The sequence below is a fragment of the Daphnia magna genome, linkage group LG4 (assembly GCF_020631705.1).
Source record: "Daphnia magna isolate NIES linkage group LG4, ASM2063170v1.1, whole genome shotgun sequence".
NCBI lineage: Eukaryota > Metazoa > Arthropoda > Branchiopoda > Diplostraca > Daphniidae > Daphnia > Daphnia magna.
The window spans coordinates 10,837,446-10,865,312 of record NC_059185.1 but is presented as its reverse complement, the minus strand read 5'-3'; the positions used below and the strand labels follow the sequence as shown (position 1 = coordinate 10,865,312).

Genomic DNA, 27,867 nt, shown 5'->3' with positions numbered 1-27,867 from the left:
GTTTGCGTGCGCGCGTGTTTTGCGCCAAAACGGCGCCATTTTGTGTTTGTAAATTCGTGATCTCTTTTTTTTTTTATCCATTTGTTTTGTTATTAAAGTAAAGAAAAACACCAATCGTTCCCAAAAATGAGTAGCATGGTGGACAAACAAGAGATCATCGACATGATCCGGCTGAAATCTCCACGTTTGGAATTGGTTTCATTCGAAGCGGGTAAATCGGAAGCTTGGCGTTGGTTTAAACGAGTCCGAGTTGATGGTGCTGTATTACCCTATGCTGTTTGTAATGGATGTTTTAAACCTGTACATTACACACCGCGAGATGGTACTGGCGGGCTGAGACGACACGCTTGCCCACTCACGGTGGCGATGGCACAAGCCAAGTCGGGTTTGACCCAGTCCAAAACGCCCTCACCAAACAGTGGCGCCCGAAAACAAAATCGAAACGGTTCGGGAGCGGCAACTCCCGATAACAACGGAACATCAACGTCGTCGGTGGCGTCATCGCCTCGTTCTCGAAATGCTGGAGGTGGTGGTGGTGGTGGTGGCAACAATCCTCGACGTTCAGCAACCGTTCCTGTTAGCTTGACCATGTGGGCCGCAGAAAAAGGCCTAGTCGATTTGAGCAATTCTGCTGGATTGCCATCTGGCGGTTTGTCGATTGCCAGCGCATTCGCTGCCCTTCAGGGCATCGTCCCGCGATGTTCCCCCTACCTCACCTCATCCTCTTCCTCAGCCAACAACCCTCAGGCACATCAGCAACTACTGCAGCTCCCGCCGATCTCCGAACACCACCCCCTACACCAGCAGAATCACCACCATCATCACCACCATCGCTCCAATGGGTCACCCAAGATGGCCGACTCTGCACTCGATTTGGCCATGAAGAAATCATCATCGCCTACCGAAGAACTCGAACGTGATGATGACGATGACGACACAACTATTCCTTCAGAAGGACGTAAAGCTCAAAGCATTGTAGATCACATTTTGCTCAATATTAGCCATCAAGCTAAATTAGAGCAATCTGTCAATGGCGGATCGTCTTCCACCACTATAAAAGACGCCAATCAAAATGAACAAACTTCGCGATTTTCTATTGTTCCTGCATCACGTTCTTCATCGGGATCTACACGAAGGCCGAGAAAGAGATCGAATCCCGATCGTGCCATCCCCTCCAATCGTACTTTTGTTAGCAATGGCAGCTCAAATGGTGGCAGTCATCATCCCGACATTGAAGCCAATTTACAAATGCTTGCACATGTGGCTAATGAACCACCAGCCGTTAAACGGGAAAGAATTTCCAGTCCCGTTGACCACCATCTTGTCGACAGCTACCGATATCAGAGTAGGTCCAACTTTGTGAAACAATTTGTTGAGGCTATTATTGATGGCGTCTCTCCATTAGTGAACGGTGGTCAGTTGACGCCAACCAGCCAGCATTCCGTGCCTAGTCCCGCCGAAGAAGATGGCGATCACCCGGCCAGCACGAGCAGCTCAGCCGGTTCATCGACTTCATCGGCCCGAAAATCGGGTACCTCATCGCCTGCTCAATTTGCTCATCATGTACCTGCTCATCTTACTGTGCCATCATCCGCTGCTGAAAATAATAACAATTCTACGACATCGTTGGTCAGCTACGCTCATCCTTCAAGTCCGACTGTATTGTCTAAGCCTGTTGAAAGCTTTGTGGCCGCCATGCATCAAGTTCTTCAGGGATCGCCCCAGTGTTCATTAGCCGATGCGGCTCAACTTATTCAGCTTAATGATCTCACAACGTGCCTTCACTCCCTCCTCGATCTTCACAAAAAGGTAATTATTTAGTTGTTGGGAAAAAACCCAAAAAAACAAGTTTCCTTTGTTTCGTTCGAATCGTGCGCGTTGTCGTGCGTGCTAAGCAATCGATAAATCCCGCTAGTGCTTACAAATACCGCTGCGCCCTTTTGGCGCTGCTGTACAGCTTTCTCTCTGTTTCCTACTTCGATAAAAAGCCGCTGGCACTGAACGTCCTCATTGTCGGACTTTCTAGAACCTCTCGTTACCATTCGTCTGTCAATTTTCCTGCCAGTTGAACACTTTGCCGGGTATCGCTTTAAAACTTTACTATTTAAGCATTTTAGTTATTTGGTATTTGTCATAAAGCATTTTAGTTATATCATTTGCCATTTCGATAGTGTTTTAGATGTATTTATCGTAAACGTGAAACGCAAATTGCTGTTTGCTTTGTTTGGTTACGTAAAACGTAATCGTGACACAGCACAATCACGTCCGCCAAAGCCCCTGTTGTCTTTTCTTGAGCTTCCATGTTCTCTACCGGTATTGCCGGGCGGCTTCCATGTTTCCACAGTGTGATTATTAGTTCATCTGTTTGCTTAGCTAATCTAGTAGTGACAAGCTATTTGTTAATCTTATCTCCATGAATGTTAGCCTTTTTCTCTAAACATTTCTTTTTCAACTTTGTGTAGTCCCTCGCTGTTTCTGACTTGAAAATGCCAGTCCCCGATCTGCAAAAACCTGCCCCAGTTTTCAAAGGTACCGCAGTTGTGGATGGACAGTTCAAGGAAATCTCACTTGAAGACTACAAGGGCAAATATGTCATTTTGTTCTTCTACCCCCTTGACTTGTAAGTAACATGGCACATTCATCTTGTGAAATTCATGTACTATATTATTTATCTATTGGACATTTGCAGCACATTTGTCTGCCCTACTGAAATCATTGCCTTCTCGGACCGTGCCGAAGAGTTCCGCAAAATCAATTGCGAGCTAGTCGCCTGCTCCACCGACAGTCATTTTTGCCACTTGGCTTGGGTAAATACCCCTCGCAAGCAAGGTGGGTTGGGCTCCCTCAACATTCCTCTATTGGCCGACAAGTCAGCCGCCATCTCCAAGTCGTATGGAGTATACAAGGAAGACGAGGGTCTCACCTTCCGTGGTCTTTTCATCATTGACGAGGAGCAAAGACTGCGCCAAGTCACTATTAATGACCTACCTGTCGGTCGCAGCGTTGATGAAACTCTGCGTCTAGTCCAAGCTTTCCAGTTCACTGACAAACATGGAGAAGGTAATGAAAAGAAATAGGCACATAAGTTTTCCCAACCATTTATTTTATGGCTGTATTCCCGATTTCGTTACAGTTTGCCCTGCTGGTTGGACACCTGGCAAGAAATCCATGAAGGCTGATCCAGCTGGAAGCAAAGAATACTTTGAAGCTTCTCAGTGAAATGATTCTCTCCCCTTTACCTGACCTCGGATATTCCGCAACTTTCAATTGATTTTGTCTTTTTTCCTCCTGCCACTCTGGCCTATTTGTAGTATCTAGATTGAAATATCAAATCTCCTTGTTATTACATGGGTTTAAAATGAGAGTAATCATTCCTAGAAAGAAAGAGAGAAAGGCTCGTTGGCGGAAACGGTTGCCTAAACATTGTTTTATGTGTCATGGTGCAAATTTCCGCCAACTATGTCTTTGATTTGTGGCCTACTTTATATTTGGTGATGTAGCTGTGAAAACTAAAAGGAATGCGAATAAACAATACATATTCAACCCGTAAGAATTGCTCTGCTTCGTGATTTTCTACATAAAAAATGGCGTTTCCTACTTTCTAGTTTATGCAATCACACAGTACTTGCTCTCATTAATCAGAAATTATTGTCTGCGGTTCCCGTTATGAAATCTCGGCTGGGAAAGTTTTGTCGGTTTTGGTTACAAAATAAAGGGAGACAAATTTGTAAATAGCCGAAAGCTTCTGGAAGTTACTCGAAATCTCGCTAGATGGACTATCTAAAGGAAGCAGAAGACTTCGTCAACCACGTGTTTGACAGTGCTTGTTCACTTTTTCTTGACTCTACATTCGTAGCACGCGTTGTTTTCTTTCCCAAGATTGACCGTAGGTTATTTAATCAATTTTGAAACAGTTGTGATTTGAAGATCATAGAATGACTTTGAAAAGTAACAAGAAAACCAAGAAACAATTTGTAGCTGAAGATTCGCCGGGATTCACTCATTCAGAAAGTAAACTTATTGACCAACTGGAAGCCAAGAAAAAAGTAAAACATGTAAAACAAACTGAGGAAGAGTCAGCCAAAGTTGGTAATATGTTTAAGAAGAAAAAGAAGGTTGTTGATTCTGAAGACGAGGAAATTGTTGAGAAACCCAAAAAGTCACAGAAAGTTAAAATGGATGTAGATGAAGGTGACTTTGAAGTAGTCAAGCATTCTAAGAAAACAAAATCAACAGAATCATTGAGCGAGGTTGTCGTGCCTGGCTTTTCAGCACCCAAAAAAGCAGCACCAAAACGCAAGCATGAAGGAGAAGAAGGACCTGCCAAGAAAACCAAAAAGGTAGGCGGAGAAAAATCAAGTGTTTTTAAAAAGAAGGAAAAAGAAGCACTTAAAGTTGAGCGTAAAACCAAAGAGAATGAAAACCGCTATTTACTGTCAGTAAAAGCCAAAAAGTTATGGGAAGAGCTAAGAAGGGAAGATACAACAAAAGAAAAACAGCTTTCACTTAGTGCTGATCTTTATGGACTAATTAAGACTCATGCACAAGAAGTAAGTTATTTGCTCATGTTTGTGTAATTCTTTATCTAATAATTCTCTTATTTCATTTCTAGTTGGTGTTTGCCCATGATACAGCCAGAGTAATTGAATGCTTGTTTGAAAAGGCATCTCAGGATATCAGAGATGCCTTATTCAATGAACTTAAAAGTCACACTATTAACTTGGCTAAATCTCAATATGCCCATTTTTATTTGATGAAAGTTCTACGCCATGGCAATAAAGAGCAGCGAAACTATGTCATCACTGCACTGAGTGGCAAAGTTGTTTTCCTCATGAAACACAAGGTATACTACGGTTTCAAGTATTTTTTAAATTGTAATCGTATTATAATCAATTGGTTATAGTTCGCCTCTAAAGTGGTAGAAACTGCGTATAACGATTGGGCAAACGCAAGCCAACGCGCTTTGCTCAGTCAAGAGTTCTACGGACCGGAATTTAAACTTTTTAAGGATGAAACCATTACTACGCTTAGCGCTGCTCTGGCTAAACATCCCGAAAAAAAAGAAGTGTTCCTCAAGCATATGAATCAGGCTATTGAGCCAATCATTGCCAAAGGTGAGGCAATATTTAAAACTAGATATTCTTGTCCAATTTTTAACTTCTTATATACATATATTTTTTCCTCTAAAAGGTGTGTTCAATCACAGTCTGTTGCACCGTCTTACGAATGAGTATTTGACCCATTGCAGTGAAAATGAACGATCTGAAATGATTCAGAGTCTTCGTCAGGCAGTCATCCAAGTTCTGCATACTCGTGATGGAGCCCGTATCGGAATGACATGTATCTGGTACGGTACACAAAAAGATCGAAAGGTAAGAAATTCGCCTCAACTACGTTGCAAAACGATTTCATCTCATTTTTCTATTTCATTACGTCACGTAGGATATCATTAAAAGTTTCAAAGGCCATGTGGCTAAAATCTGCCAGGAAGAACACGGCCATATGGTGTTGATGGCGCTTTTCGATTCGGTGGATGACACTAAACTCGTAGCGAAAGCTATTGTTACAGAAATCGCTACCAATTGGAGAGAAATTGTCGTTCACGAGCACGGTCGAAAGGTTGTCATGTACTTACTTGCCGGACGTGATCCAAAGTATACCCACCCACAAATCATTGACATCCTAAAACAAGGAGATGGTAACCCCAACAGTAAAAAAGATATGGCCACTCGCCATAAGGAACTTCTTCAGTATGCTTCTCCCGCATGGCTAGAGGCTGTGTCATACGAGCCTGAAATGTGGTTAAAGGATAGCAAGAATTGCCTTGTCCTCGGCTCCATTCTCAAGTTCTGCGTTGGAAACGAATTACAGACTGCTTTCAAAGCAATAGCTTCAGTTATTGGTAATCCTTTGGATCAAGACCTCAGAAACGCATTTAGCTCAGATGGCGAAAAGGTCCAACATTGGGTGGAACAATCGGCTGTCCATATGGTTGTAAAAAAGCTAGTTCAGTTTGACAAGCTTCGAACGCAGCCACCGTATTTTAGCCAGGCGATCATTGACGAAGTTGATGCTGAAGAAATCAAAGGTTGGCTAAGCTGTAATCGTGCTGCTTTCTTACTTGTTAATCTGGTTGAGACAGAAATCGATAGCGTCACACAAGCCGTTTTAGAAAAGCTGAAGAATTTGAGAAAATTCTTGCAGAAACAAACCAACAAAGGCGCCAACATTCTCGATTCAAAATTGTCCAAACTTGAACCAATCTAGACCTTTTATTGTTGATGTGTCGCGAAAATATTGAAATAATAAAATCATTTCTGGAACCCCGTTAATTTTTTTCTCGAATATTTAATTTTATGATAGTTTTACAATGCATATTTTTGTATGAGTTATCGTTTATCTTATTATGCGAAGACAAGGTTTAGTTTGTCACCTTGGGCTTCAGCGCCATCTTTTCACAGTCGGACGTGATTGGTGTCGAAAATTTATTCGAGTAAACATGGCTTCTGCTACACGTAGAATTGTTTGTAGTTTTCGACAACATAAATTATTCTATTTGGTATTATATTTTAATTTGTCATCAAGATCATAAAATGTTACTTGAAGATTCATTTTTTTGGTGGTATTTACTGTAGAAATCTCGACTGCAATACAATGCCGTTGCACTGCCTTTCAATCTCGCTGGACCTTACGGTTATGTCGAACAAATTCACCCATTAGCTACTAGATTTTTCCATGCTTCCAAAACATTTTATGGCGAAAAGGTACCTTTCAAACTTTCCGACATAGGCGAAGGAATCACCGAAGTTACGGTTAAAGAATGGTATGTCATTTGTGATTCCCTTATGATTTGTTTAATTTGTTTAATTTTGATTGTGTTCCCATCAAAAGGTATGTAAAGGAAGGTGATAAAGTTGCCCAGTTTGACCCTATCTGTGAGGTCCAGAGTGACAAAGCGTCAGTAACCATTACTAGTCGCTATGATGGTTTAATTAGTAAATTACATTATGCAGTAGATGAAATGGCCAAGGTTGGCACACCACTGGTGGATATTGAAGTTAGTGGTTCAGTTTCAGGTAAAAGTTTATATTATAGTGTATTTGAATTCAGTTTTAAAATCTTTTTTTTAGAAGCCCCAGTTGAGGAACTGCAAGAGAAAGATGCCATACCACTGGGTGAGCGAGAAGAGAGTCTGGAACTGGAACTTCCAGCAGAGAAAGTTTTAACAACACCATCTGTCAGGAAAATGGCCAGTGATCTGAAAGTATGGTTGTACAGGAAATTCTGATGAGATGTTGGGTTAAGCATTACATTTTTTTGGTTCTAGATCAATCTAAGAAATGTACAGGGAACTGGTAGAGATGGTCGTATTTTAAAGGAAGATATGCTTCGCCACATAGAATCACTGAGCAGCTCTAAGAGTACTCCAAAACCTTCTCAAGTACCACAGCAACAAGCCAAAGCTGTCGAACGAGAAACTACTTCCCAGCAACCGTCACCTTCAACAAAAACACCGCAGATAATAAGGCCAAGCGTTCCTGTTGGAGTAGACAGATCCGAACCAATTAAAGGATTTAAGAAGGCAATGGCAAAATCCATGACTGCTTCACTGGTAATCCATTTGAACGGCGCTTTGGTATTTTTCAAAACCTTATGAAGTAATCTTTTCTTTCATTTATTCAAGCGAATCCCCCATTTCGGTTATTGTGATGAAATTGACATGACATCGATGGCTGCACTAAGACATTCTTTAAAAGAGAATCCCATGGTTAAGGAGCGTGGCATCAAACTTTCTTTTATGCCATTTTTCATTAAAGCTGCATCTATGGCTTTACATCATTTCCCAGTTCTCAATTCTTCAGTTGATGAAGCCTGTGAAAACATTACTTACAAGTATGTCCTACAAAATCTGAAATTTTATTGATAGTTTAAACCACGTTTTGTTTTAGAGCCTCTCATAATATCGGATTTGCTATGGACACCAGTCTTGGATTGATCGTGCCAAATGTTAAAAATGTCCAGTCATTGTCTGTAATGGATGTTGCCATTGAACTAGCCAGGCTCCAAGAGCTAGGCAATAAAGGAAGTTTAGGTGCTACCGATTTAACCGGTGGTACTTTTACCTTATCCAACATCGGATCGGTTAGATTTCCAAAAACTTCAAATATTTTTATTGTCTCTTTAGGCATTTAAGTTCTTGTCTATTACCAGATCGGTGGAACTTACGCTAAGCCAGTAATTATGTCACCCGAGGTTGCCATCGGAGCAATTGGTCGTGTCCAGGTAATTGTTAAACCTTATTTTTTTGTGTCTCTGTTCCATGCTTGTAAATATTATTTGATGATTAGGTACTTCCGCGCTTCAACAGCAAAGGCGAGGTAGTGAGAGCATCCATCATGCAAGTTAGCTGGTCAGCAGATCATCGTGTGATTGATGGGGCTTCAATGGCTAGATTTTCGAATTTGTGGAAAGTCTATCTAGAAAATCCCAGCACCATGATCTTGGATTTGAAGTGAACCAGACTCAATAATACTATGCCTAATAATCTGTCCCCTCCCAGTTAAAAGGCGTGTATCTAATAAAGAGGATCTATAGTGTAACGGTCGGAAAAATGAAAATCTCAACTGCTTGAGACACCAGTCATCAACATATGAAAATAAAGGTAAATCTCGATATAATATACTGCTTGTCTGTTGTATTCAATAAGATAAACAGATCCCACTATTACAAGACTGCCTTTTAAATTCAAATTTTTGGGTTTTGAAAACTAAAGATCTGGCTTCGCCTTGGTACACGTGGCAAATGGATCAACCACCTTTTACTTCTGTGTGTTTAATTATAATGAATGCCACTTGTGCCACGATTTTCAGAATTGATTGTTCCATCAAGCTCCAAATAGCTGGTTTTCAATTAAATCAAAGAGGCAGTTCTGATTCTAATGTAAGAATGTATAACACCGAGAAACTCGCGAGGTTGTGTTTAACGGCGTAACTAAAGTCGGTTGGCAGGGTTACATTTGTAGAAGAGGTTGTACACCGAGGATTTTCAAGCCGATACTCAGGATGCGCTTTGATGCAGAAAATATTGCTAAACGGACTTGAGCCAATTCTTTTTCTTGATTCTTTACAGGCATGGTTTTCAGCGCTACGCCGAGCGAATGACTATTGAAGAAAACGAATCGATAAGTGGCCATAAAGAAGCCTTCAGTAGATGATTAGAGTTACCTTAGATCAAAAAGATATCTAACTAGAACACACGGTTCGAGCTGATTATAGGAATCCTGTAACACTTGATGGAACATTCCCAAGTCCCTCATCACATTGATCAATTCAGGTTCCTGAATTAAACTAGTATTCAGGCTAAGAAGTTCTTCAGGTAGACTCACGCCGCACATTTTCTCTAGGCTGTGCAGTCGAGAATGTGTATACTGCAAGCGGATGCCGGTATCTCCTTTATCCTACAAATTAAATTAAGGTATTGTAAAATAAAACGAATATCAGTTATACTGTATTTTACCTGAAGAGCATCGTCCCAATTAAAAGTGTAGTCTCTTTGTCTTCGTTGCTTGAGATCGTTAATGACTACGGCGGATATAGCCAAAATATCGGTGATTTCAGGATTTTCTTCAATTGCAACTCTCGTATTTGGGCTTGCAATTTGTTTGGCTTTCATTCTTATGTGTGCTTCATCCAGTAAATCACTTAGGAAGACTATCGTTCCTTTTCGGGTGGACATGCCTTTTATACGACCAAACTTCACATGCTCGATGTTATTTGCCCAAGTATGACCCATAAAACTGAGAAGACTTTTCAGAGCTACAAAGTGGTCGGATTGAGCATTATCTACAACATAGAACATCCTTCGAAAAGGGAAACGGTTCCATCGGTCTATGGCCGCGGCCACGTCTCGTGTTAGATATAAACTTGAACCGTCACTTTTGACTAATGTAACCGTTCTTTGGTCATTTAGACGGACGACTTTTGTTCCTTCAGCTTTTGTTATAAGGCGTCCAGATTTCTCTAGAATTGACAACACATCGCTTAGTTCCTTTATCCCATACTGGGATTCCCAGTTGAATTCGTCAAATTTAACGCCAAGACGGGCATAAGTTTGACGCAGTTCTGTTACGGTGAACTGCCGAATTTCTCTCCAATTTTTCAACAATTCTTCATCACCACTTTCTAGCTTTTGGAACAAGCTACGTGCTCTAGCAGTAACGCTTTCGTCTTTTTCAGCCATAGTGTTGGCTTTCACGTATATCTCTAGCAGCGAACGTATAGGACTTTTTGAAATCTCTTCCCAACTAAGCCAACCTTGGTCAATCCCAAACTGGAGAAGCCCAAATTGGGTCCCCCAATCACCAAGATAGTTAAGTCGCTTGACATTATGACCTAGGGCATGAAAGAGATTAGAAAGAAAATTCCCATGAATGGTTGATCTCAAATGCCCAACATGAAAGGGCTTGGCAATATTTGGGGAACTAAATTCAATAACAATTTGGTCTTTAGGCAGGAAAAACAGTTTTCTGGAAACATAAGCTTCTTCACTGGTGCCTAAAATATCTGACAGCAAATTGCGACTATAGCAACTGATGTCAAGATGAAAATTTAAAAATGGGATTTTTGACTCAGGTGGAGATAGAGATATCCCAGTAACTGAATTATTAGTTTCAAATTTTTCTATAATTTCACTGCCTTTTCGAAACATTAATTTTTTCTCAACATGGTTTTGTCTCTCTCCAACTACAGTATAGAGAGGAAGTTGTAATTCAATTCGAGTCTTGGTTGAATTTTGATTGATTTGAAAGGCACTCACAAGCTGACTTTCTATTGGCAAAGTATCAATATTGCTAACACCTCTCAGAGCTTGCAAAACCTGTATTGGCAGTTCATATTAGTATTAAAAACTAGAGAACCATATCAGTATAGGCACCTTGGTTGCAAGAGAACTTCTGAGTGCAATAGCCATTATTGATCACCATCAGGATGAGGCAACAGATCACTTCATATCTATTGATTCACGACACTTGGTTTGTTTTGGAACTTTCGTATACATATGTATGCATTGGCCAAGATACAGCTGTTTTTGATTGTTTTGTTTGTTCCTTTTTTCCCCCCCAAAGGCGATTACCAACTCAAGAGTCAGGAGTAGAACATTGTATGCATGCCGATACAGCCCTCCTGCTAAAATCTGAACATAAAAATACAATAACTTTCCTCGTAATTTACGTGATTGAAATATCTTAGAGCGGTAGTTGATTTGCGGGAAAAATGTGTTGTTGGAATGTTGGGATCACATGTGTGTTTAGGGAAACAACTAGAAATTTTGGAAATGGCATCCCGCCATCTTTTCTTGTGACGTTTGGGGCATTTTTGTCATTGACGTCTGGTTGGGTAAGGGAAAAGATCATACATTGCTGTTGGGCTCTGAACCCTTTCTGAATTGATCGTGTGATTTTTTGCTGAGACTGTTGGACGTGTTCTCGTGAGGGAAGTGAAGGCATTTCATTCCTGCCCTGAAGTTAGTCTTTTCTTCAACTTTTATCGGCGTTTCGTTCCATCGTTTCTTGGCGAAAATGTCCGGTCAGACAATAAGCGATCGGTTGTTGGCCGCACGTCACTCGATTGCCGGCCAAGGTCTGGCAAAAGCCGTTTGCAAAGCCACCACAGAAGAAGTGATTGGGCCAAAGAAAAAACATCTTGATTGTAAGCATTTGTTTTGGTTCAAAGATTCATGATATCTTTCCTTCTTACTGGCTTCAGAAATGTCTTGTTTCTGTTATCCCCCAGATTGTTTATCACAGTGTGTTTCATTCCAAATGAAAGCATGAATTGTTCCTATATTGATATATATTGAATATATATTGATAGTTCCCAGATGAAAGTAATTACCCAGTAATTTGCAGAATGGAAGCTTCTACTGTTACCGATTCACTGCACAGACATAAACATTGCTCTTCAAAAAGAGATTGCTATTGCTCAGCAGTATGATTCTATTTTTTATATGGTTATAGTTGAAAAAAAAACTGGTTTAAGTGTGAAGAGTTTGAAACATAGATAAATGGGAAAAAATTCCGGTTTTCCTACGTTCCAAACTAGTCCAATCTTTTTTTGCGTTGCAGTAGATATCGATCCGTTTGTCACCCCTAAACAGTCAGCGCGCATTGTGAGCCGCCCATCTCCTTTCTTTGAGTATTCCGAGGAAACGTGGAATATACCAGTCCCGCTCGATAATAAAGAGGGGCGTTTGGAATTCCTTTACACATTATCAGTTTTCACCCACTGACGCCCCTCATTTTTTTAAAGGGGACAAACCTAGTACCGATGTTGGCGTTAGCTATTGTAACTCAATTCCCATCACGTTCTGACGATCACACAAAAACAGATCATGTGTATCAATTTTTCCATCCCGAGTCGTAATAGTGGGGTAGAAAGTGGAAACCGACACCAATAATGCGGGGGAGGGGGGAATCCGTGCCAGGGTTACTTTTTGTTTACATGCCTCGTGCTGATCGATATTATGTTTGTCGATGTGATTAATTTTGTTTTCGATTCACCAGATTTGTTGCATTGCACCAACGAACCCAATGTTTCCATTCCGCAGTTGGCCAATTTGCTCATTGAGCGGTCACAAAATTCCAACTGGGTTGTTGTTTTCAAGTCACTGGTCACGACCCATCACCTCATGTGCTATGGAAATGAAGTATTATCAAGATTTGTTATTTACCAGTTTCATTTAGCATGTCATAATATTTCCATCTTTTATCTGGCAGAGATTCACACAGTATCTGGCCTCTAGCAACTGCAGCTTTCAACTGAACAACTTCCTCGACAAGGGCAATGTGGCAGGTAAAAATAGATTGTTATTCTAATTTGAATTTTTGTGTGTTTAATTCTACAATCACCGAGCTAGTCTGTGTCATTTATGGAATACTAACTAGAGCAAATCGTTGCCTCTGACGATTGCTCGTTGTCGTCCTTTGTCATTAAAAACTAACGGTATTTTTGTGTCCACCGTTTGGCCAATTTGCTATTCTTTTTAGGAGCCACAGGTATGGAGAAAAGTAATGTAACCTTTCATCTCATCTACTTTCTATTACTTTCTATGTAGTTGTGCCTGAATGGGGTGTTAGTATTTTTTTTTTTCTATCGGTTTTCTGGGTTTTAATTTTTCCAAACGCTTTTTCTTGGAATGTCATTATTCTAAACTTTTTTTGTATTTTTTTACCTTTATGATTTTTTTATACCGACATCCAACCTCCCCTCCCCACTTCTTTGCACTTTATTCTTCCTTCAACTTATAAATAACCACAAAAAAAGGTTATGACATGTCACCGTACATCCGCCGTTACGCCAAATATCTCAACGAAAAAGCGCTGGCCTACCGGACCGTGGCCTTTGACTTTTGCAAAGTAAAGCGCGGGTGAGTAAACTCGATTTTTATTACACTACACTACTTTGCAATTTTCGCTTTAATGGGATTGTGCGTGTGCATGTTGGTTAATATGGTTCTCACGTTTTGTTGTCCATCGTGTGCGTGTCTATTAACTTGGTGCCACCAGGAAAGAGGATGGCACACTACGTACAATGGCGGCCGACAAGCTGCTCAAAACATTGCCAGCTCTGCAAGGCCAGATTGATGCCCTGTTGGAGTTTGACTGTTCGGCCAACGATCTGACCAATGGTGTTGTCAATACGGCTTTCTTGCTACTCTTCCGCGATCTGATCCGCCTCTTTGCCTGTTACAATGACGGCATTATCAACCTCCTCGGTCAGTCAAACAAACCACATCCATGAAAAATATTTGTTTTTCTTTTACTGATAAGCATTTCTTTTGTGTGTGTGTTTTGTGGTGACCGTCATCCCGTCGTAAAAATTCATCCGCCATTAACAGAGAAATATTTTGAAATGAACAAAAAACAGTGCAAAGATGCGCTCGACTTTTACAAAAGGTTCTTGGTCAGGATGGACCGCGTTGCTGAATTTCTAAAAGTGGCTGAAAATGTGGGCATCGACAAAGGCGACATTCCTGATTTGACAAGGGTATGCACGGCTTGTTTTCTTTTACAATCATCAATAACGTACAAGTTATTTTATGTATTTATTTCCTTTCACATTCCTTTGACAGGCACCGAGCAGCTTACTTGAAGCGCTAGAGGGTCACTTGGCTACCCTTGAAGGCAAGAAGCCGACAACGAGTTCTTCATCGAACATTAGGTCAGCACAAATTTGTGATATCTCATATATTTTCCACAAAAGACTCAATTGTTGCCTATTTTTGAATAGCCTGGCGCAACACAATGGCGCTATGGCAGCTAACGCGGAACAGATTGATGAATCTTTGAAACGCCAAGCGTTGGCTGAAGAAGAAGCGGCAATGAATCAGTATAAAAAGAGCACCAATCCGTTTCTCAGCTCGCCGACATCGGCGACAGCTCCTTCTGCAGCTAGTGGGGGTAGGTGTTTGATTGCGAGTTAAGAGGAATTCCATTTATTTGCATTTTCGTTGTGTGACACAGGAATTGCACCTCAAACGCAGCAGCCAATCCTCGACTTGTTTGGCAGTGATGTGGATGGTAGCACGTCACAAACGACCCAATCGGCTTACGATTCTTCGCACAAGGCATCGGACGATTTGCTCCAGTTGGCCGCGAACCCGTTCGCTTCTCCGACAGGTGCGCCACCCATTCCCGCCCTGCCGGCTCAGCAGCAAACCAATTCGTGGGCAACGGGTCCTTCGCAAAACGGTTTCGGAGGTGGTCATTTTGCTACGGACAATTCATTCGCCACCGCATTCGGTGCGTCTGCTAACGGATCGACTAATGGTGAGTTGATTAGAAGTAGCGCTAGTTTCAATCGTCTGTTTGAATTTGTTTTCCCTCTTTTCGTGGCTTGGTGTATTAATATTTTGTCTATCGTATTTTCTACTAATCTCTTGTCCTTGTCGGTTGTGCTCACGTTATAAACAAAAACCAAAAAAAAAAAAAAAAAAAAAGTTTCCGACGGCGCCGTGGCTAACCCGTTCGGCCTTCCGCAATCCTCTCCGGCCCATCACCCACCTCCGCCCCGTCCTCCACCTCCTTCTTCCGCTGCTACTAATATGGGCGATCTCTTGTACGGTATTGACTGTGTCGGTGTCGGTTCTGTTGTTCCGCCCGCTTCTTCCGGCTCTTCGCCGCTACCAGCTCGGGCCATCGAGAATCTGGTGGACGGTTTCGATTTTCTCTCGATGGACTCGACTTCTTCTAACACGACCGCCCCCACCAGCGCTCCTGCTCCGACAGAGAGTAGCGCTTCTCCATCTAAACAAGCAGCTAAAGGTGCTCTTTCTTCCAAACGCTCTATTTCTCTGTGAAAAGAGTTGATCCAGCACGCTGATCATTTTGTCCTTAAAATCAAACGTTTTTCTTGTTATCGAAGCGAATGTGGTGGATCATTTTTTGTTTTATTGATTAATTTTCTTGTTTTCTTCCCCGCTTTTTTCTTTCCCTCGGTGTATTCTTTTAAAGGTTTTGATGCATTTGGTGACCTGTTGCAACCGTCAGGCATGGCCGGCGGCGTTGCACTTGGTCCTCAGGCGGCTGCTGTCAAGCCATCGACCGGCCCTAGTAATAAAGTGTTGACGGGAGACTTGGATTCGAGTCTGGCGAGTTTGGCCATGAACCTAACCATCAACAAAACAACAGCGCCAAAGTACGGTTTTCACTCTTTTATTTTAGTGTGTCACTTTTTTATGTTATTTTCTTCATTGTTTGCGTAGAACTGGTCAGTGGAATACTGGCCCAGCGGCAGCTAACAAGACCGGTGCTCCTGTTCAGCCTCAACAGCCGAATGCTGGCCAATGGAACCCACAACCAATGATGGGCATGTCGATGACCAGTGCGCCCATGACGATGCAGTCTGGTCAAATGGCTTACAGACCTATGGTTCCAATGGCGCCCATGACGGCCATGACGGCTCCTTACACCGCCAACCAACCCATGAACGTAAGACATGACACTTCGTGTTTGTTTTTTGTTTTGTTTTTTGTTTGGGGGGGGGGGATTTGTTTGTTAATCTCTAAAAGCGGCGATTATTGAGTGTTTATTTTATTTTGTTTAAAACACAGCCTACCATGGTTTCGGGTATCAGGCCGGGAATGATGTCTGGACCATCTTCTGGCGCCGGTGGTCCTTTCTCCATGGGAGCCATGACTCAGCCGGGCATGCCTATGGGTTCTAGTATCCGCCCGGCTGCCAATCAGCAACTCGATCCATTTGGCGCCCTTTAATTGAGAAAAAAAAAAAATAATCTTCTATTTCGGAACAATTTTTTTTTCCGCCATCTCCCTTCATCACTGCTTGATTCGAAAGTTTCAAAAATCGAATCTTGTTAAGTTTCTTATTTTTATTTTGTTATTATTCTCGGTACTATAGAAATCGCTCTTCCTCGCTCCCCTGCGCAATTCAAAGTAAATTCGATTCGAGAAAGGAGAAGGCTGATGAAGGCAAACATTCCACTGTTTCCAAGGGAGACTCTTAAAAGATCTGATAGTAGAAATACAAAAACAATTAAAATAAGAATTTAGAAAAAAAGGAGGAAAAAAGTGAAAACAAATGTAGCCAGTCCCAGTGTGTGTGTATGTTACGCATGTACAGCAGGTGTGCGGGGAGATATTTTTTTTTTTGGGGGGGGCTATTGTGAATTTCCGTCAAGTTGTCTATCATCCATAGTTTTTTTTTATTTTTTAGGGTTTTTTTTTTTTTCGGTGGGGGTTGTTGTTCTAACTAGCAGCAGCCAAAGCAGAAAGTAACAAAAATAACGACATAGTGCTATGGAGGTTTTCTATGTAATATCTGTCTTTTTTTTTTTTCTTCACGTTTTCGTGTCTCTTTTTCTCATTTAATTTGTGTGTGTGTGTGTTGGCGTGTCTACTCTCTTTTGTTGATATACGTTTTCTACCTTATTTTCCCCACTATTTTGCCTCCGAGAGCCAGTCGGCATGTTTTATATGGGTCGTTGTTCGATTTATATCCCTTCCTTTCTCCAATTGGAATTAAAGTTAAAAAGTAGACCGCGAGATTATTCCTTTCCCCCGTCGCGCACAGCGATTGCACCGTCAAGTTACTTTATTATTACTATTAAAATTATCATTATTATTATCACAATTTCGAAAGTATACAATCTTAATGGTCTTTCCCGATTCCAAACTTTTTCTTTTCCTACTGTTTATTTTATTTAAACATTTTTTTTTGTGCGTGTTCATTCAAAATGGAAGGAGAAAAATTTGCATTTTTTTTCTTTCGTCTGTATGCCATTTGTTCGTTTATCAATATTGATCAATTCATTCGGCAAGAAAAAAAAAACAAGTGAATTACTAATGTTAGCGCTGTATCGCTTTTTTATTAATTTATTACCAAATATGGTGAAGAGAAAGACTTTACCATAAATCAAGCAGCAAAAAATTCACCGTAAAATCAGTAAAGTAGCTTTTTGTGTGTGTATCGATGTCTTTTAAACACCGTGCATGGCTCATTTTTTGCTGTAGAAATAATCGCATTACAGCTGCAAAAAAGTCATGTTAAATACCTGTTATATCACGATAAGGACTTAGCTCTCACATTGAATGACATCACGGAAATTTCCATGAATCGTTTTGTTCTTCTTACCCAATTAGGTTTTATTTTTTATTATTATCCCTCGTTTTTGGGTGTTTTTTTTTTTTTTTAATTCATTTTCGCGCATCCGAAAAAGATACCGACAGATGTCGTTGGAGAGGAAAAGAAAAATTTATTTGCTATCACGACCCATGTTCTTCTTCCTTTTCTCCCATTGCTTGTATTGTTATTTGGTAACAAGTGATGAAAAAAAGAAACACCAAAAACGCTGTGAACGTTGAGAACGACTTTTGAAGTTGAGAACGACGAATACCAGAATACACCAATAGTGAATTGTTGTCTTATATCAAACAAATGTTGAAAAAGTAGCTGCCACTTGTTTATTTTTACGAAGAGAAAAATCACAATTTCAGAGGGGGTTTCTAACACACGGCAAATAAAAACAGAATAATAATCAATTTCGCAATTTTGAAGGTAGACAGTCTAAAATACTAAAAGACATGATACGAAAATGCTGTTTAGGCTGTTTTCGTGGTCTTACAATCGACTCCACTAATTGTATGAAGTACGTAGATACGAGGTAAAGCGTCTGTCTAACAACTCAAAGGTCTTGGGATCAAATCTCATGTTATGCAGAAGGTAATGATAACATTCTAATTTAGAAAGAGTATTGCTCTTTATTGAATTTCTTGTGACTTGTGGAATAGAAAGTGAAACATTAACTTACCTTGAATCATGCTTCAAATTATTTATAAGTCTAAAAGGTTGTATTTAAGTTACTTGGAAAAACAGCGTGAAATGTTGCATGTGTCATGGCTTAGTGGATGAGCATCGGCAGTACACACCGAAAGTGCAAGGTTCGAGTCCTATCAAAGCCGTGGAATAACATGATATCGGAAAGTTATCAGTGTGTTTACAATAAATATTATGGCAAACGTTTCTAAAATATTATTATCATAAATACCTGGTAGGCATCTTATGGTGAACTCCATTAGGTGAGCCTGGTTTCCCAAAATACCATGTGGTATGTATCGTGGGTTAAAATCCGTGAGAGCGGATGGGTATGGTTTCCCATGCGGGCACTTGGAGTGGGGTACCTGACAGCGATCCAAGCGATACACCGTCGAGTTTCCAGGGCAGCTGAGCCGGGTTCCGCAGGACACAAGGCGGCCACTCGGTGTGGCGTACTTGAGCAAGGATCTGAGAGATACACCGTCAAGTTCCCAGGCCATCGGCAGTCAGTTGGACAATGATTGGCCCCTGTATCCTAAAATCGACATTCCAAGAATATTTTAAGTAAGTAGCTGGATTTTGGCTTATGATGCCGATGTTAACTATTATATTATAACAGTGGTAGCTCAGTGGTAGAACGGCGGCATGGCAAGTCAAAGGTGTAAGGATCGACTCCTACATGGAGGACGTGCTTATATTTATGATTTTTTTTTGTCATTTTGTGAAAATATGAAGAATTTTGGCGTAAAATAAAAAAATTTCTTCAAAAAAATAATTCTACGGGAAAAAGTTCAAAAAAAAAAAAATACGGAAAAAAAAATTCCCGGTAATAAAAAAAAAAAATTAAAATGGCAGAATTTCTCCAAATAACGAATTTATCGAAATAAAAAATTACACTTTAAAGTTCATAAATAATTGATTGATTCGAAATGTTTATTTACAATTAATCATACATATTGAATTTTGTTACAGATCAACAATGTTGAAGATAATGCATGAACTCATTGGGAATATTATTTTACATAATTAAAATACATCAAAAGACGGGCAAATTACAAGCAGTTAACCAAAGATCAACTATGTAGTTAACCATCTTAATACAACAACTACGGTGCAAATTTCATCTTATTTTAAACGGCTTTTTACCACGGCAATAATTTCTGATTCTAAGTTATTATATAATGTTCGGCTCATTTTTTCATACCCCCTATTTTTCCCATAAATTTTATCAGCCCACTCGCCTTCTTTCCAGACAGTTCCTTCTTTCTCTGCTGATTGCTACAGTATGATCACAAGACATGGGGAAACATGGCTACGGTAAATAAAGGAACTGAGATAAACATGTTTTTTTGTAAATATTTAAGCATTAATTAAGTATAGGAAAATCTTCTGACATTTCATCTTTCACCAGCCTTAACACCTCCTTTCCGTTACTAACATCAACCTACATTAGAGAAATAAAAAATGAATCGTTGAAAATTTGTTAATATCTGTAGTAAATACCTTGTTAATTGCGATTTTTGCCAGAAGCCCAGCTTGAGTATAGGAAAGAACACTGAAAACGTAACAACCATACATTGCTAGCACCCGCCTCGAAGCCACAACTTTTTCGCTATATTTTTCTGTATTTCACTTCATGTATTTGGACATTTGGTGTGATTGGTCAACGAGAAACACCATAAAATCATTTGCAAATACGTCGTGTTTCGCCAAGATACTCAAACGTACATTCATTCGATGAACCCGAACAATCTGAAATGGGAATTCAAGGCTAATATTGTGGTTAATCCAAACAATAAACATAAGACAATCGGGTGAATTTTCATATAAATCAGAAACCAATCCCCATCCAAAATAAATTAAAGCTGAACAAAAAATTTACCTACCATGTTTCAATTAAAAAAGAACTTAGACAATTCTCACCTCGCGGACGTCCAGCATTCCATTTCCAATAATGTCTAGACCATTTGCTATGTTTCCCTAACCCAGTCAAATGCTAAGAAAGAGATTTGGCTTAGATTATCAGCAGCGAATTGCAAATTCAACTTACAGAACCAAGGTTCAAGATGAGACTCCATTACCACAGCCAAAACCTGAAGTAAAACAGGATTTCGTGACGGTGGCACCATGGCTGGGGTCACGACGGCCGGTGGCCAATGACGGCCGTCGCTCCCAGCCATCGTCAACGCTTAAACACAAAATAGATCAACAACCATATAGTAAGCAGGTGAATCCAACACTTCATGCTCCTACATCATTATTTCAAGAAAAAAAATTATACCTTTACGTAACGGTAGCAGGTCGCGCAAAAAAATACTACAAAATCCAATTTAAGAAACACAGGTTACAAACATGTTTGAGAGAGGAAAACAGTGGTCATACCCGAGGGAAGGAGAAAAAATCCGGCACCACACTTTCAAAATGACCGCCAACGGTTACCTGATTAATCGACAACATGCAGATTAAATCAGAGTTACCAAGAGCCATAGCAGTCCAATTTCCAGATTCTTACCTTAGGAAAAGAAGACAAGAGCCTGAGCGACTCGTTATAGTAGCAATCAGCATTAAGACCCGATCTACAAAGGATAATTATGCCGATTGCGAAAAAGCATCTTCCAAATTTCACCTGCCAAGCATGTGATTGTCGTTTGCATCAATTTTTCCACCGCTGCTGCTAGCACTGGATAACATCTTACATTTATGAAATGTAAAATGAAATATGACTGAACAACCTAGAAACAAAACATTCAATGTATCAATTAAGAAAATCAGATTTTGGGAAATTAATCTAAAATATTAGATTGTCAGAAATTTACAGCCTAAAGAATAGTTTCACGATTATCAAACGGTAACTCGTTCACATCACAGTGGAAAAAACATTACTAAAATGACATTATATCTTGATTACCATAATCCCACAGAAAAATGAGTTCAATACATAAACGACACGCAGATATCCTCCCAATTGGACAACCATTTGCTGATACAAGAGCACCTAAAGTGGTAATGAATTTTTTTCATTAGTTTGTATGAAACAAACATGTAACAAATGTCTGTACATCATGGACTCGAGGAAGTCTTCATGAAAATCAGAAACAAGAAACAGACATTTGTTACAGAAGAAAAATAGAAGATGCATGCACAACATTGTACCTGAAATGAGTAATCCCAGAGTAGAAGACTCCTAATACAATAAAAAAAACCATGACCCATGATTCGACAACAGGCAATGTGGAATTTAGAACACCTAAATCTAAGAAAAGTTGTGATTAATGGTTAAAATAAAATAACCAAGTAATAATATATTGAAAAAATATAAATTGAAAACTTCATTGTACGTTTGACATGTACAAGGCAGATTGCTGTACAGAATGGAAGCATGCTTCTTGACCATGATGAAGCCTTGATCCAACATGTTTTCAAATAATTCATATCTGAACGTCATCATGCCATAACCATGAATTACTGATCATGTAGCACATGAACGGCTTGCAGCAGAGGACTAACCCAAGAAAAACCAAACAAGCATATCTACTCGATACTGCCGATGTTAAACAAACTCACCATCACGTATCATCCACGAGGCGATGACCATCATGGCTAGAAGGCCGAGCAAGTAGCATGGCTGTCCAAATGCTAACCACGTTATCCACAGTCATCCTGCTTTTGAAGAATTATCTAAATTATTGAATGACACGAGCACAGAAAGGAAATTTTCCTACAAATCATGCACATGCAATTGATATAATAATTTATTGTAGACTGCCATACTTGTGCCCCATCACTAAGAATCCCCTTGCTATAAATTTACATGTCCCTTCTTCCAAAAGATTTTGAGTAACTTTAAGTTACTACATCCAGCTTAATTTAAAACGTTCATCAACGTAACTAGCCAAACATGAGCAACTAGAAATATACCATGAAAAACATAAAATTCTACCAAGTCAATGCCTACCATCTTACATATAGAAGCGACGAAATCCCGGATTCAACTAACTTTGAACACGGTCGACGGTGGCAGTCCTGGTCTAAGCTTTACTCAATGCCCGGCAGGCGGCGAGTACAAGCTTTATTTTCTACCGCGTGAGAGTGATTATCTCAGATTTAAGTAGGAATAACATAACAAATAACGTGTGAATATTAATAAATCATTTTAAATTTGGTTTCCTAATTCTAAGTGATTGTGTTTAATTAATCATTATAATTAGTCAAAAATTAAATTGAAAAAACAATTGCCATATTGTCAATTGGCAACGGTGTTCCCACCCTATTAAATTTTATTGAAAAAAAAAATTCAAACAAAAGACAATCACAAGATCAATTTCCTGTCGCATTGAGGCATTGTTGACGTCATGCTAGACGGACATTCCAACTCAGGTGGCGCCACTGGCAACATGTTTCTCATCCAAATTTTTGCGCCAAGAAGAATCCCACATTTTTACATAATACCTTTTTCTCTAATCAAAGTTTCTTCACCAACACGTGCAATAACTTGATGACAATTTTCGCGATGCTATTATTACGAAATTTTTTTGTGGAGGTTTGAAAACTACGAATGCCATTTTCCCATTTTTTTTCTGGTTCGGCAACACGTGGTGCAAGGGTTTCCCTCCTTTTTTTCCTACACACAAAAGTGATAGTTGCAGTGAAAGAAACGTTTTGAAAATAGTGATTCAATCTTTTCTGAAATAAATAACTTACATTCTTCTGAAATTGTGTGCCGATCTTCAAACAGTGCAATTATAGAAGAAGAAACTCCACGACATCAAAATTAGGGTAAGTGAGTGTTTTGTATTTCAACGTGTCGCCATTTTGTTGTTGTTTGGGTTGTTGATTCGTTGATCCGCCGTGAATGAGGTGCCTTTTTTTTTTGTTCTCTCCTTTTTACGTTTCTAATGAGTTAAGAAATTGTTTTTCAAACATTCACATTTCAAGTTTTTCAAACATTCAAACAACAATCGGTTGTGTATTTATCATAACATTACATTGGCATTCACGAGGTTAGGCAATATAGAAAAAAAATTCCTTTTATCAAAATTTGCGATTTGTTTTAAAAGCTAGGCCTCTTTTATTGTTCCCACGTTTGCACCCAATTTGCTTGTCGAACACGTGTTCGCAGCTGCGTTTCTAAATCGATTCTTATTTCCGCGCATGGTTTTCCCGCCCCCAAACATTTGACGCTTTTGAAACAAAACAAAACAAAAAATAGATTTTCAAAGGCAAACAATTGTTTCGTTTTTTTTTTCTTTCTAATTTTGGAGGACGATTGGATTATGTTTTTTTTTTAAATTTCCTATTCAATCTGCACGACCGATGACACCGCACAAAACCGCCCGTCGACTGGCCCTTCCATTGCGTGTAAAATCGTCATCGGGTTCTTGATCGATTACGATAGATCGACCAATGATGGATCGCCCTCCGACCAGCGTCAAGGTCTTGTCCGTCAATACGAAATCAGCCGTGCCATCTTCTTTCACTTCGATGTTGGATTCCTGCATTTTCACCTGCCATTAACAAACACAAAAATTTGCTTTCATTATTCGTTACATCCGCGTAACGGCATTGCCAGAAGTTAATAATGGGTTGCGTGATTATACCTTGTAAGGATTGTAAACCTGTCCTGTCCTATCAGCTCGGCAGTGATCACGAATGTCGCCGAATTCGTGAATGCGGATGCCGTGCTTGCCCGGCGTTAATCCGCGAACGTTACCCCGCAGTGTGACGCCTTTCGCTGGAGCCTGGCCAATTGCGCGGCCGATTTGGGTTTATGCAACAGCGAGAGAAAGACAAACACGACATTTAAACACACAAAAAAAACAGCTGGGGGTTCGGTTACTTTGTTCCGGCAGGACAACACGTTCAAGGAAGGGTGTAAATATTATTTTTTTTTTTTTTTACCTCTTGCGTCAAGACGACGACGCCCTGAACGGCGCCGCTGTTGTTGAAATAAGCCGCTTCCATGAAGGTCGCCACTGCTTTAGCTTCTTTTTCGATCTGTGAACATTTCAAAAGAGAAAGGGCAAAATTTATTTGTTGAATAAACGTGAACATTAATCTGCGTTTCAAGGGTGGCAATGTTGCGACAGGTTGTGAAATGGGACGCCAATGTCGGCAAATCATTTTTCTTCTATTTTAACCGCAAAGGGCACATTCGGTGGGAAATCGTGGAAAGCAGGTCACCAGGGTCACGCACACATTTTATTTTTTATTTTTGAGTTTCCTTCTACATGAAAAAGAAAAAAAAATCACGGACGTCCTTGCAACAAAAAATTGTTTAACCGTTTGCTAAAATGTTTTTGTTGTTGTTGTTTGGGTAATGGTCATTTGCTTTATTGGGGGTGTATCTTTTAAAAAAGAACTTTGGTTATATGGAAATGGGCAAGGACGTCGCTGGATTATATTCTCCGGTCCGTTTGAGCGCTGATTATTTAAGTGAAAAACTCGGCAAAAAAATTCAAAGCTTTTTCTGATTTTATTCTCGAACGTAAAGAATTTAAACAACAACAAAAAAAAAAGGATTTGAATTTTGAAAAGACGGCATTTCTTGTTCTCAAATGCATAGGTGCGTTAGTCACCATTTCTAATCGTTGAAGGGTTGCGCAACCCAATATCCGGAAAGTCCTTTTTTTTTTGCCAATTGGTTGGGCCTGTCAACTATAATAAATAACCGTCCCGCTTAGCGACTGTCGTATATGAAACAAGTGCCTTAAGTGACTACGCAATTTCACATAAATATTTGAATTTCGAAAGCATAAAAAAGATTAAAAAAAAAAAAACGAGTTTCTCTTTCGGCTTTGCAGAGTTGAAGGATTTATTTTATTTCTCCCGCGTTCATCACGTTCTTTCTAGCGAAACGAAGCATTTCAGGGGAAAAAATGTTTTCATCTGCGGATTTGCACACAGTACCCTCGATAGCAAATGACAACTCGTATACGACGAGGTAAAAAAAAACTATTTCACGTCCGGTCGGAATTGTGCAAGGCCACGCACAATTTAAAACAAAAAAAAAAAAAATGGCGAAAAGGATTTTTTGCGGATCACGAGTGATTGGAACTATTCCAACAACTAAAATCAGCCCCGCACAGATATAGCAAAATTAAACATCGACCTTGGGTAAAATTCTTGTTTTTTCTTTTTTTCTTTTCAAAATGCCGAATGAATTATGCAAAATAGTGTCAATGACATTTTCTTTTTTTTTTCTTCCCTCTAACCTCCCGGGGTTCTCTATTTTATTTTATTTTCTTTCTAAAATCACACACGCGCACAGCCATATACGAGACTCGAGTATGGGGTGCGTCATTTTGCCCACAAAAATAAATAAATAAATTCAAGAATAATAATTTTAAAAAAATGGTGCGTCAGCAAAACTCACGTATCGGTAAGGGGCCAGATAGATTTCGTGAAGGTCGCTGTTCTTGTGTCGGCTGACGATGTTTGACGTGAGGGCCGTACTTTTGATTAACACCTTGGGACCTTCGTGCATCACCCGCTCCTTGCCTTTGCTGCGGATGCCACCGGCCAGCACGGCCGCCTCCGTCGCCATCAACTCCGCAATGACCAGGGCCATCACAATCGTTTGATATCGTTTCATTTTCTATCCGTCTTGCTCTTTAAATGAGTTTGAATAATATGTTTGATTAATTTTTAACTTGAAGATTTTTTTTTACGTTGCCATAGCAACACTTTGCCATTCTTCTTTTTATGAACGGATGGGTCGCAAAATCAACAGAAACATTTTGATTTTTGTTTTGAAAGGTGCGGCCTTAAAAACGGGGGTGGCTGTCTAGCCAGGGGCGTTTCACGATCCGCTTGTTTACTACACGATATACGTCGTGAACATCTCGACAGGACATCACTAATCTTTTTCTTTTTTTGGCCCATACGTACGGGGGTATTGGAAATCAAGGTACCCGTTCCTCCCGGAGGAAAACAAGTTTATTTCTTTTCTTTTTTTGTCTTTAAACGTGATAAGGTCAGTGTCGTGCCGCATCACGTTTGGAAAACAAAAAAGATGGCGAGAGGAGGCAAAGAAATGATTCATGACAAACACGAAACGTTTAAATTTACGAAGAGGGGACTTGTCAAACATGACGTCAATATTTGAAATCTTAACAGGACGCGGGTCGCGCCATTTATTCTGCCGACTCGATAATCGATAACTGGACAAACGGGGTGAAACCAAAACACGTCCTTGAAATTTCTCTTTTTATTCCTTAATTATTTGTTTGTTTGTTTTGAAACACTGACCTAAAATGAATAGCTAATGTTTTCCCCCGCTAGAGGCGCAACTAAAATATAAAAATTGTTTTAAATAATCAAATCAACCCGAACGAGAGTTGCGGTGACTTACCTGTTGATTAGAATCTTGTGCTGGCAGATCCTTGTTCACTTATGAGTGCCATCACAAGCAAGTCGGGCTATATTTATAGCCGTGCGCCCACGCTTCCAGACTCCTCCCCCTTCCCATCCGCCTAACACACACACAAAAAAAAAAGAAGGATGTTTCCTTACGTGTTTTATCGAAAAGAGCTACTCACGTCCTTGCGAAAGGTGAAACGTAAATAATATTTATATTTTTTTGAACGAAAAATTTGGTTAAGCATTTTTTTTTTTTCATTGCCAATCCCATGCGTGTGAAAATAGTCGATGACGACACACAACAGTCGGTAGGAAGGGCCACGGCAGGTAGTTAACATGCCAACTCTTTTTTTTTCTTTTTTCTTTCTCTTTTCATTTTGAGATGTTCTTCGATGATTGCCGCGGACTTTTTTTTTTTTTACATCGCATTCCTTCGTCTAACGTGCAAGAAAAAGGAAAGAGCTTAATGACATGCTTCGATCACAATTTTTTTTTTTTCGTTATTGTTGTTAAGAAAGACGGCGTATCCGCTTGGCGGAAGAATCTTGAGAATCTTTAGCCGTCGTTCAAGACATTTTTGGAAAATTGAAAAAAAAAAAAAAAATTTTTGATCGATCGTTTTGAAATTTTTTGAAAAAATTTCGCGCTGTCTTATTTCTATGTTTTATGAGAGAAGATGAACATCGTTGCGTGTCGGCAACGTGAAGAAGCTCAAAAAGAATGAACGACACCTACCGGAGTACGTAGGCCTTTTGAACGTGTTGCATGTTGAGTAAGAAAACGTCAGGTGGCAGCAGTCCGACTTTTCTTTATTTCCGTTCACAATCGGTTGAACGATCACGCAGACGAAACAAGGTCTTCACCACCTGGTTTTTGTTTTTGGATTTGCAAAAAAAAAACAAACAAAGGGATTGCCGATTAACATCCAATTTCTTGTTTGTATTTTTTGTTTTTAAATAATCGTGTCGTTTCGTTGTCGGAATTTTCGTTGTCTCCATTTCTTTGCTGTCGTCGACAGAAAAAGAATTTCAAAAAAAAAAATAAAATTAAATTAGCCACACCACATAAAAAATTCTTCAAAAATTAAATTTTAAGTAGTCCATAAGGTCAAAAAGCACGACTCGTCTTGAAACGAGAAGCCATTTAAATACATTTTCTTTTTTAAAAATTATTATTAAGAA

At 39.7% G+C, this 27,867-nt stretch overlaps 6 protein-coding genes and 1 long non-coding RNA gene across 26 annotated transcripts; 4 read left to right on the top strand and 3 right to left on the bottom strand.

The window, feature by feature from the left end:
• Positions 1–10: 10 nt before the first annotated feature.
• On the top strand, positions 11–3,550 carry LOC116921897. 2 transcript variants are annotated; one of them, XM_032928261.2, is made up of 5 exons: positions 12–1,345; positions 1,406–1,809; positions 2,463–2,620; positions 2,690–3,060; positions 3,134–3,550. In XM_032928261.2, the coding sequence occupies exons 1-5, from the start codon at positions 127–129 to the stop codon at positions 3,217–3,219; spliced, it is 2,238 nt and encodes a 745-aa protein (XP_032784152.1). In that variant the 5' UTR covers positions 12–126; the 3' UTR covers positions 3,220–3,550. The 2 variants fall into 2 exon arrangements, with proteins under 2 accessions (XP_032784151.1, XP_032784152.1); XM_032928260.2 differs by having other exon boundaries at positions 11–1,809.
• A 246-nt stretch (positions 3,551–3,796) lies between these two features.
• Positions 3,797–6,332, top strand: LOC116921899 (pumilio homolog 3). Its single transcript, XM_032928263.2, has 5 exons — positions 3,797–4,550; positions 4,613–4,843; positions 4,904–5,114; positions 5,191–5,372; positions 5,443–6,332. Exons 1-5 carry the CDS (start codon positions 3,936–3,938, stop codon positions 6,265–6,267), a joined length of 2,064 nt encoding a protein of 687 aa, XP_032784154.2. The 5' UTR covers positions 3,797–3,935; the 3' UTR covers positions 6,268–6,332.
• Positions 6,333–6,400: 68 nt separating this feature from the next.
• Positions 6,401–8,678, top strand: LOC116921901 (lipoamide acyltransferase component of branched-chain alpha-keto acid dehydrogenase complex, mitochondrial). Of its 2 annotated transcripts, XM_032928266.2 has the most exons (9): positions 6,402–6,559; positions 6,636–6,823; positions 6,892–7,076; positions 7,131–7,264; positions 7,328–7,612; positions 7,685–7,893; positions 7,950–8,142; positions 8,212–8,283; positions 8,349–8,678. In XM_032928266.2, exons 1-9 carry the CDS (start codon positions 6,407–6,409, stop codon positions 8,514–8,516), a joined length of 1,587 nt encoding a protein of 528 aa, XP_032784157.1. In that variant the 5' UTR covers positions 6,402–6,406; the 3' UTR covers positions 8,517–8,678. The 2 variants fall into 2 exon arrangements, with proteins under 2 accessions (XP_032784156.1, XP_032784157.1); XM_032928265.2 differs by having other exon boundaries at positions 6,401–6,559; positions 6,892–7,264.
• On the bottom strand, positions 8,676–11,232 carry LOC116921900 (probable arginine--tRNA ligase, mitochondrial). Its single transcript, XM_032928264.2, has 4 exons — positions 10,933–11,232; positions 9,517–10,875; positions 9,225–9,457; positions 8,676–9,161 (listed from the first exon to the last, which is right to left on the bottom strand). The coding sequence occupies exons 1-4, from the start codon at positions 10,966–10,968 to the stop codon at positions 9,011–9,013; spliced, it is 1,779 nt and encodes a 592-aa protein (XP_032784155.2). The 5' UTR covers positions 10,969–11,232; the 3' UTR covers positions 8,676–9,010.
• Positions 11,233–11,382: 150 nt separating this feature from the next.
• Positions 11,383–17,947, top strand: LOC116921898 (phosphatidylinositol-binding clathrin assembly protein LAP). 5 transcript variants are annotated; one of them, XM_032928262.2, is made up of 14 exons: positions 11,383–11,705; positions 12,560–12,702; positions 12,773–12,848; positions 13,043–13,051; positions 13,320–13,422; positions 13,562–13,770; positions 13,894–14,042; positions 14,128–14,216; positions 14,286–14,455; positions 14,519–14,824; positions 14,996–15,319; positions 15,509–15,692; positions 15,760–15,985; positions 16,108–17,947. In XM_032928262.2, the coding sequence occupies exons 1-14, from the start codon at positions 11,576–11,578 to the stop codon at positions 16,267–16,269; spliced, it is 2,280 nt and encodes a 759-aa protein (XP_032784153.2). In that variant the 5' UTR covers positions 11,383–11,575; the 3' UTR covers positions 16,270–17,947. The 5 variants fall into 5 exon arrangements, with proteins under 5 accessions (XP_032784153.2, XP_045028416.1, XP_045028414.1 ...); XM_045172481.1 differs by having other exon boundaries at positions 13,043–13,063; positions 15,185–15,319; XM_045172479.1 differs by having other exon boundaries at positions 13,043–13,063.
• Positions 17,948–19,243: 1,296 nt separating this feature from the next.
• LOC116921896 lies at positions 19,244–22,369 on the bottom strand. Of its 13 annotated transcripts, none has more exons than XR_006645730.1 (10): positions 22,284–22,369; positions 21,893–21,991; positions 21,482–21,581; positions 21,237–21,323; positions 20,841–21,060; positions 20,711–20,767; positions 20,379–20,644; positions 20,215–20,324; positions 19,832–20,080; positions 19,244–19,772 (listed from the first exon to the last, which is right to left on the bottom strand). It is a non-coding gene; the product is annotated as an uncharacterized LOC116921896 (long non-coding RNA). The 13 variants fall into 13 exon arrangements; XR_006645723.1 differs by having other exon boundaries at positions 20,252–20,324; XR_006645733.1 differs by adding an exon at positions 21,667–21,830 and having other exon boundaries at positions 19,832–20,644.
• A 905-nt stretch (positions 22,370–23,274) lies between these two features.
• LOC116921895 (superoxide dismutase [Cu-Zn] 2) lies at positions 23,275–26,799 on the bottom strand. 2 transcript variants are annotated; one of them, XM_045172474.1, is made up of 5 exons: positions 26,679–26,799; positions 25,701–25,936; positions 24,227–24,322; positions 23,926–24,066; positions 23,275–23,832 (listed from the first exon to the last, which is right to left on the bottom strand). In XM_045172474.1, the coding sequence occupies exons 2-5, from the start codon at positions 25,917–25,919 to the stop codon at positions 23,626–23,628; spliced, it is 663 nt and encodes a 220-aa protein (XP_045028409.1). In that variant the 5' UTR covers positions 25,920–25,936; positions 26,679–26,799; the 3' UTR covers positions 23,275–23,625. The 2 variants fall into 2 exon arrangements, with proteins under 2 accessions (XP_045028409.1, XP_045028410.1); XM_045172475.1 differs by lacking the exon at positions 26,679–26,799 and adding an exon at positions 26,576–26,616 and having other exon boundaries at positions 25,701–25,934.
• Positions 26,800–27,867: the final 1,068 nt, after the last annotated feature.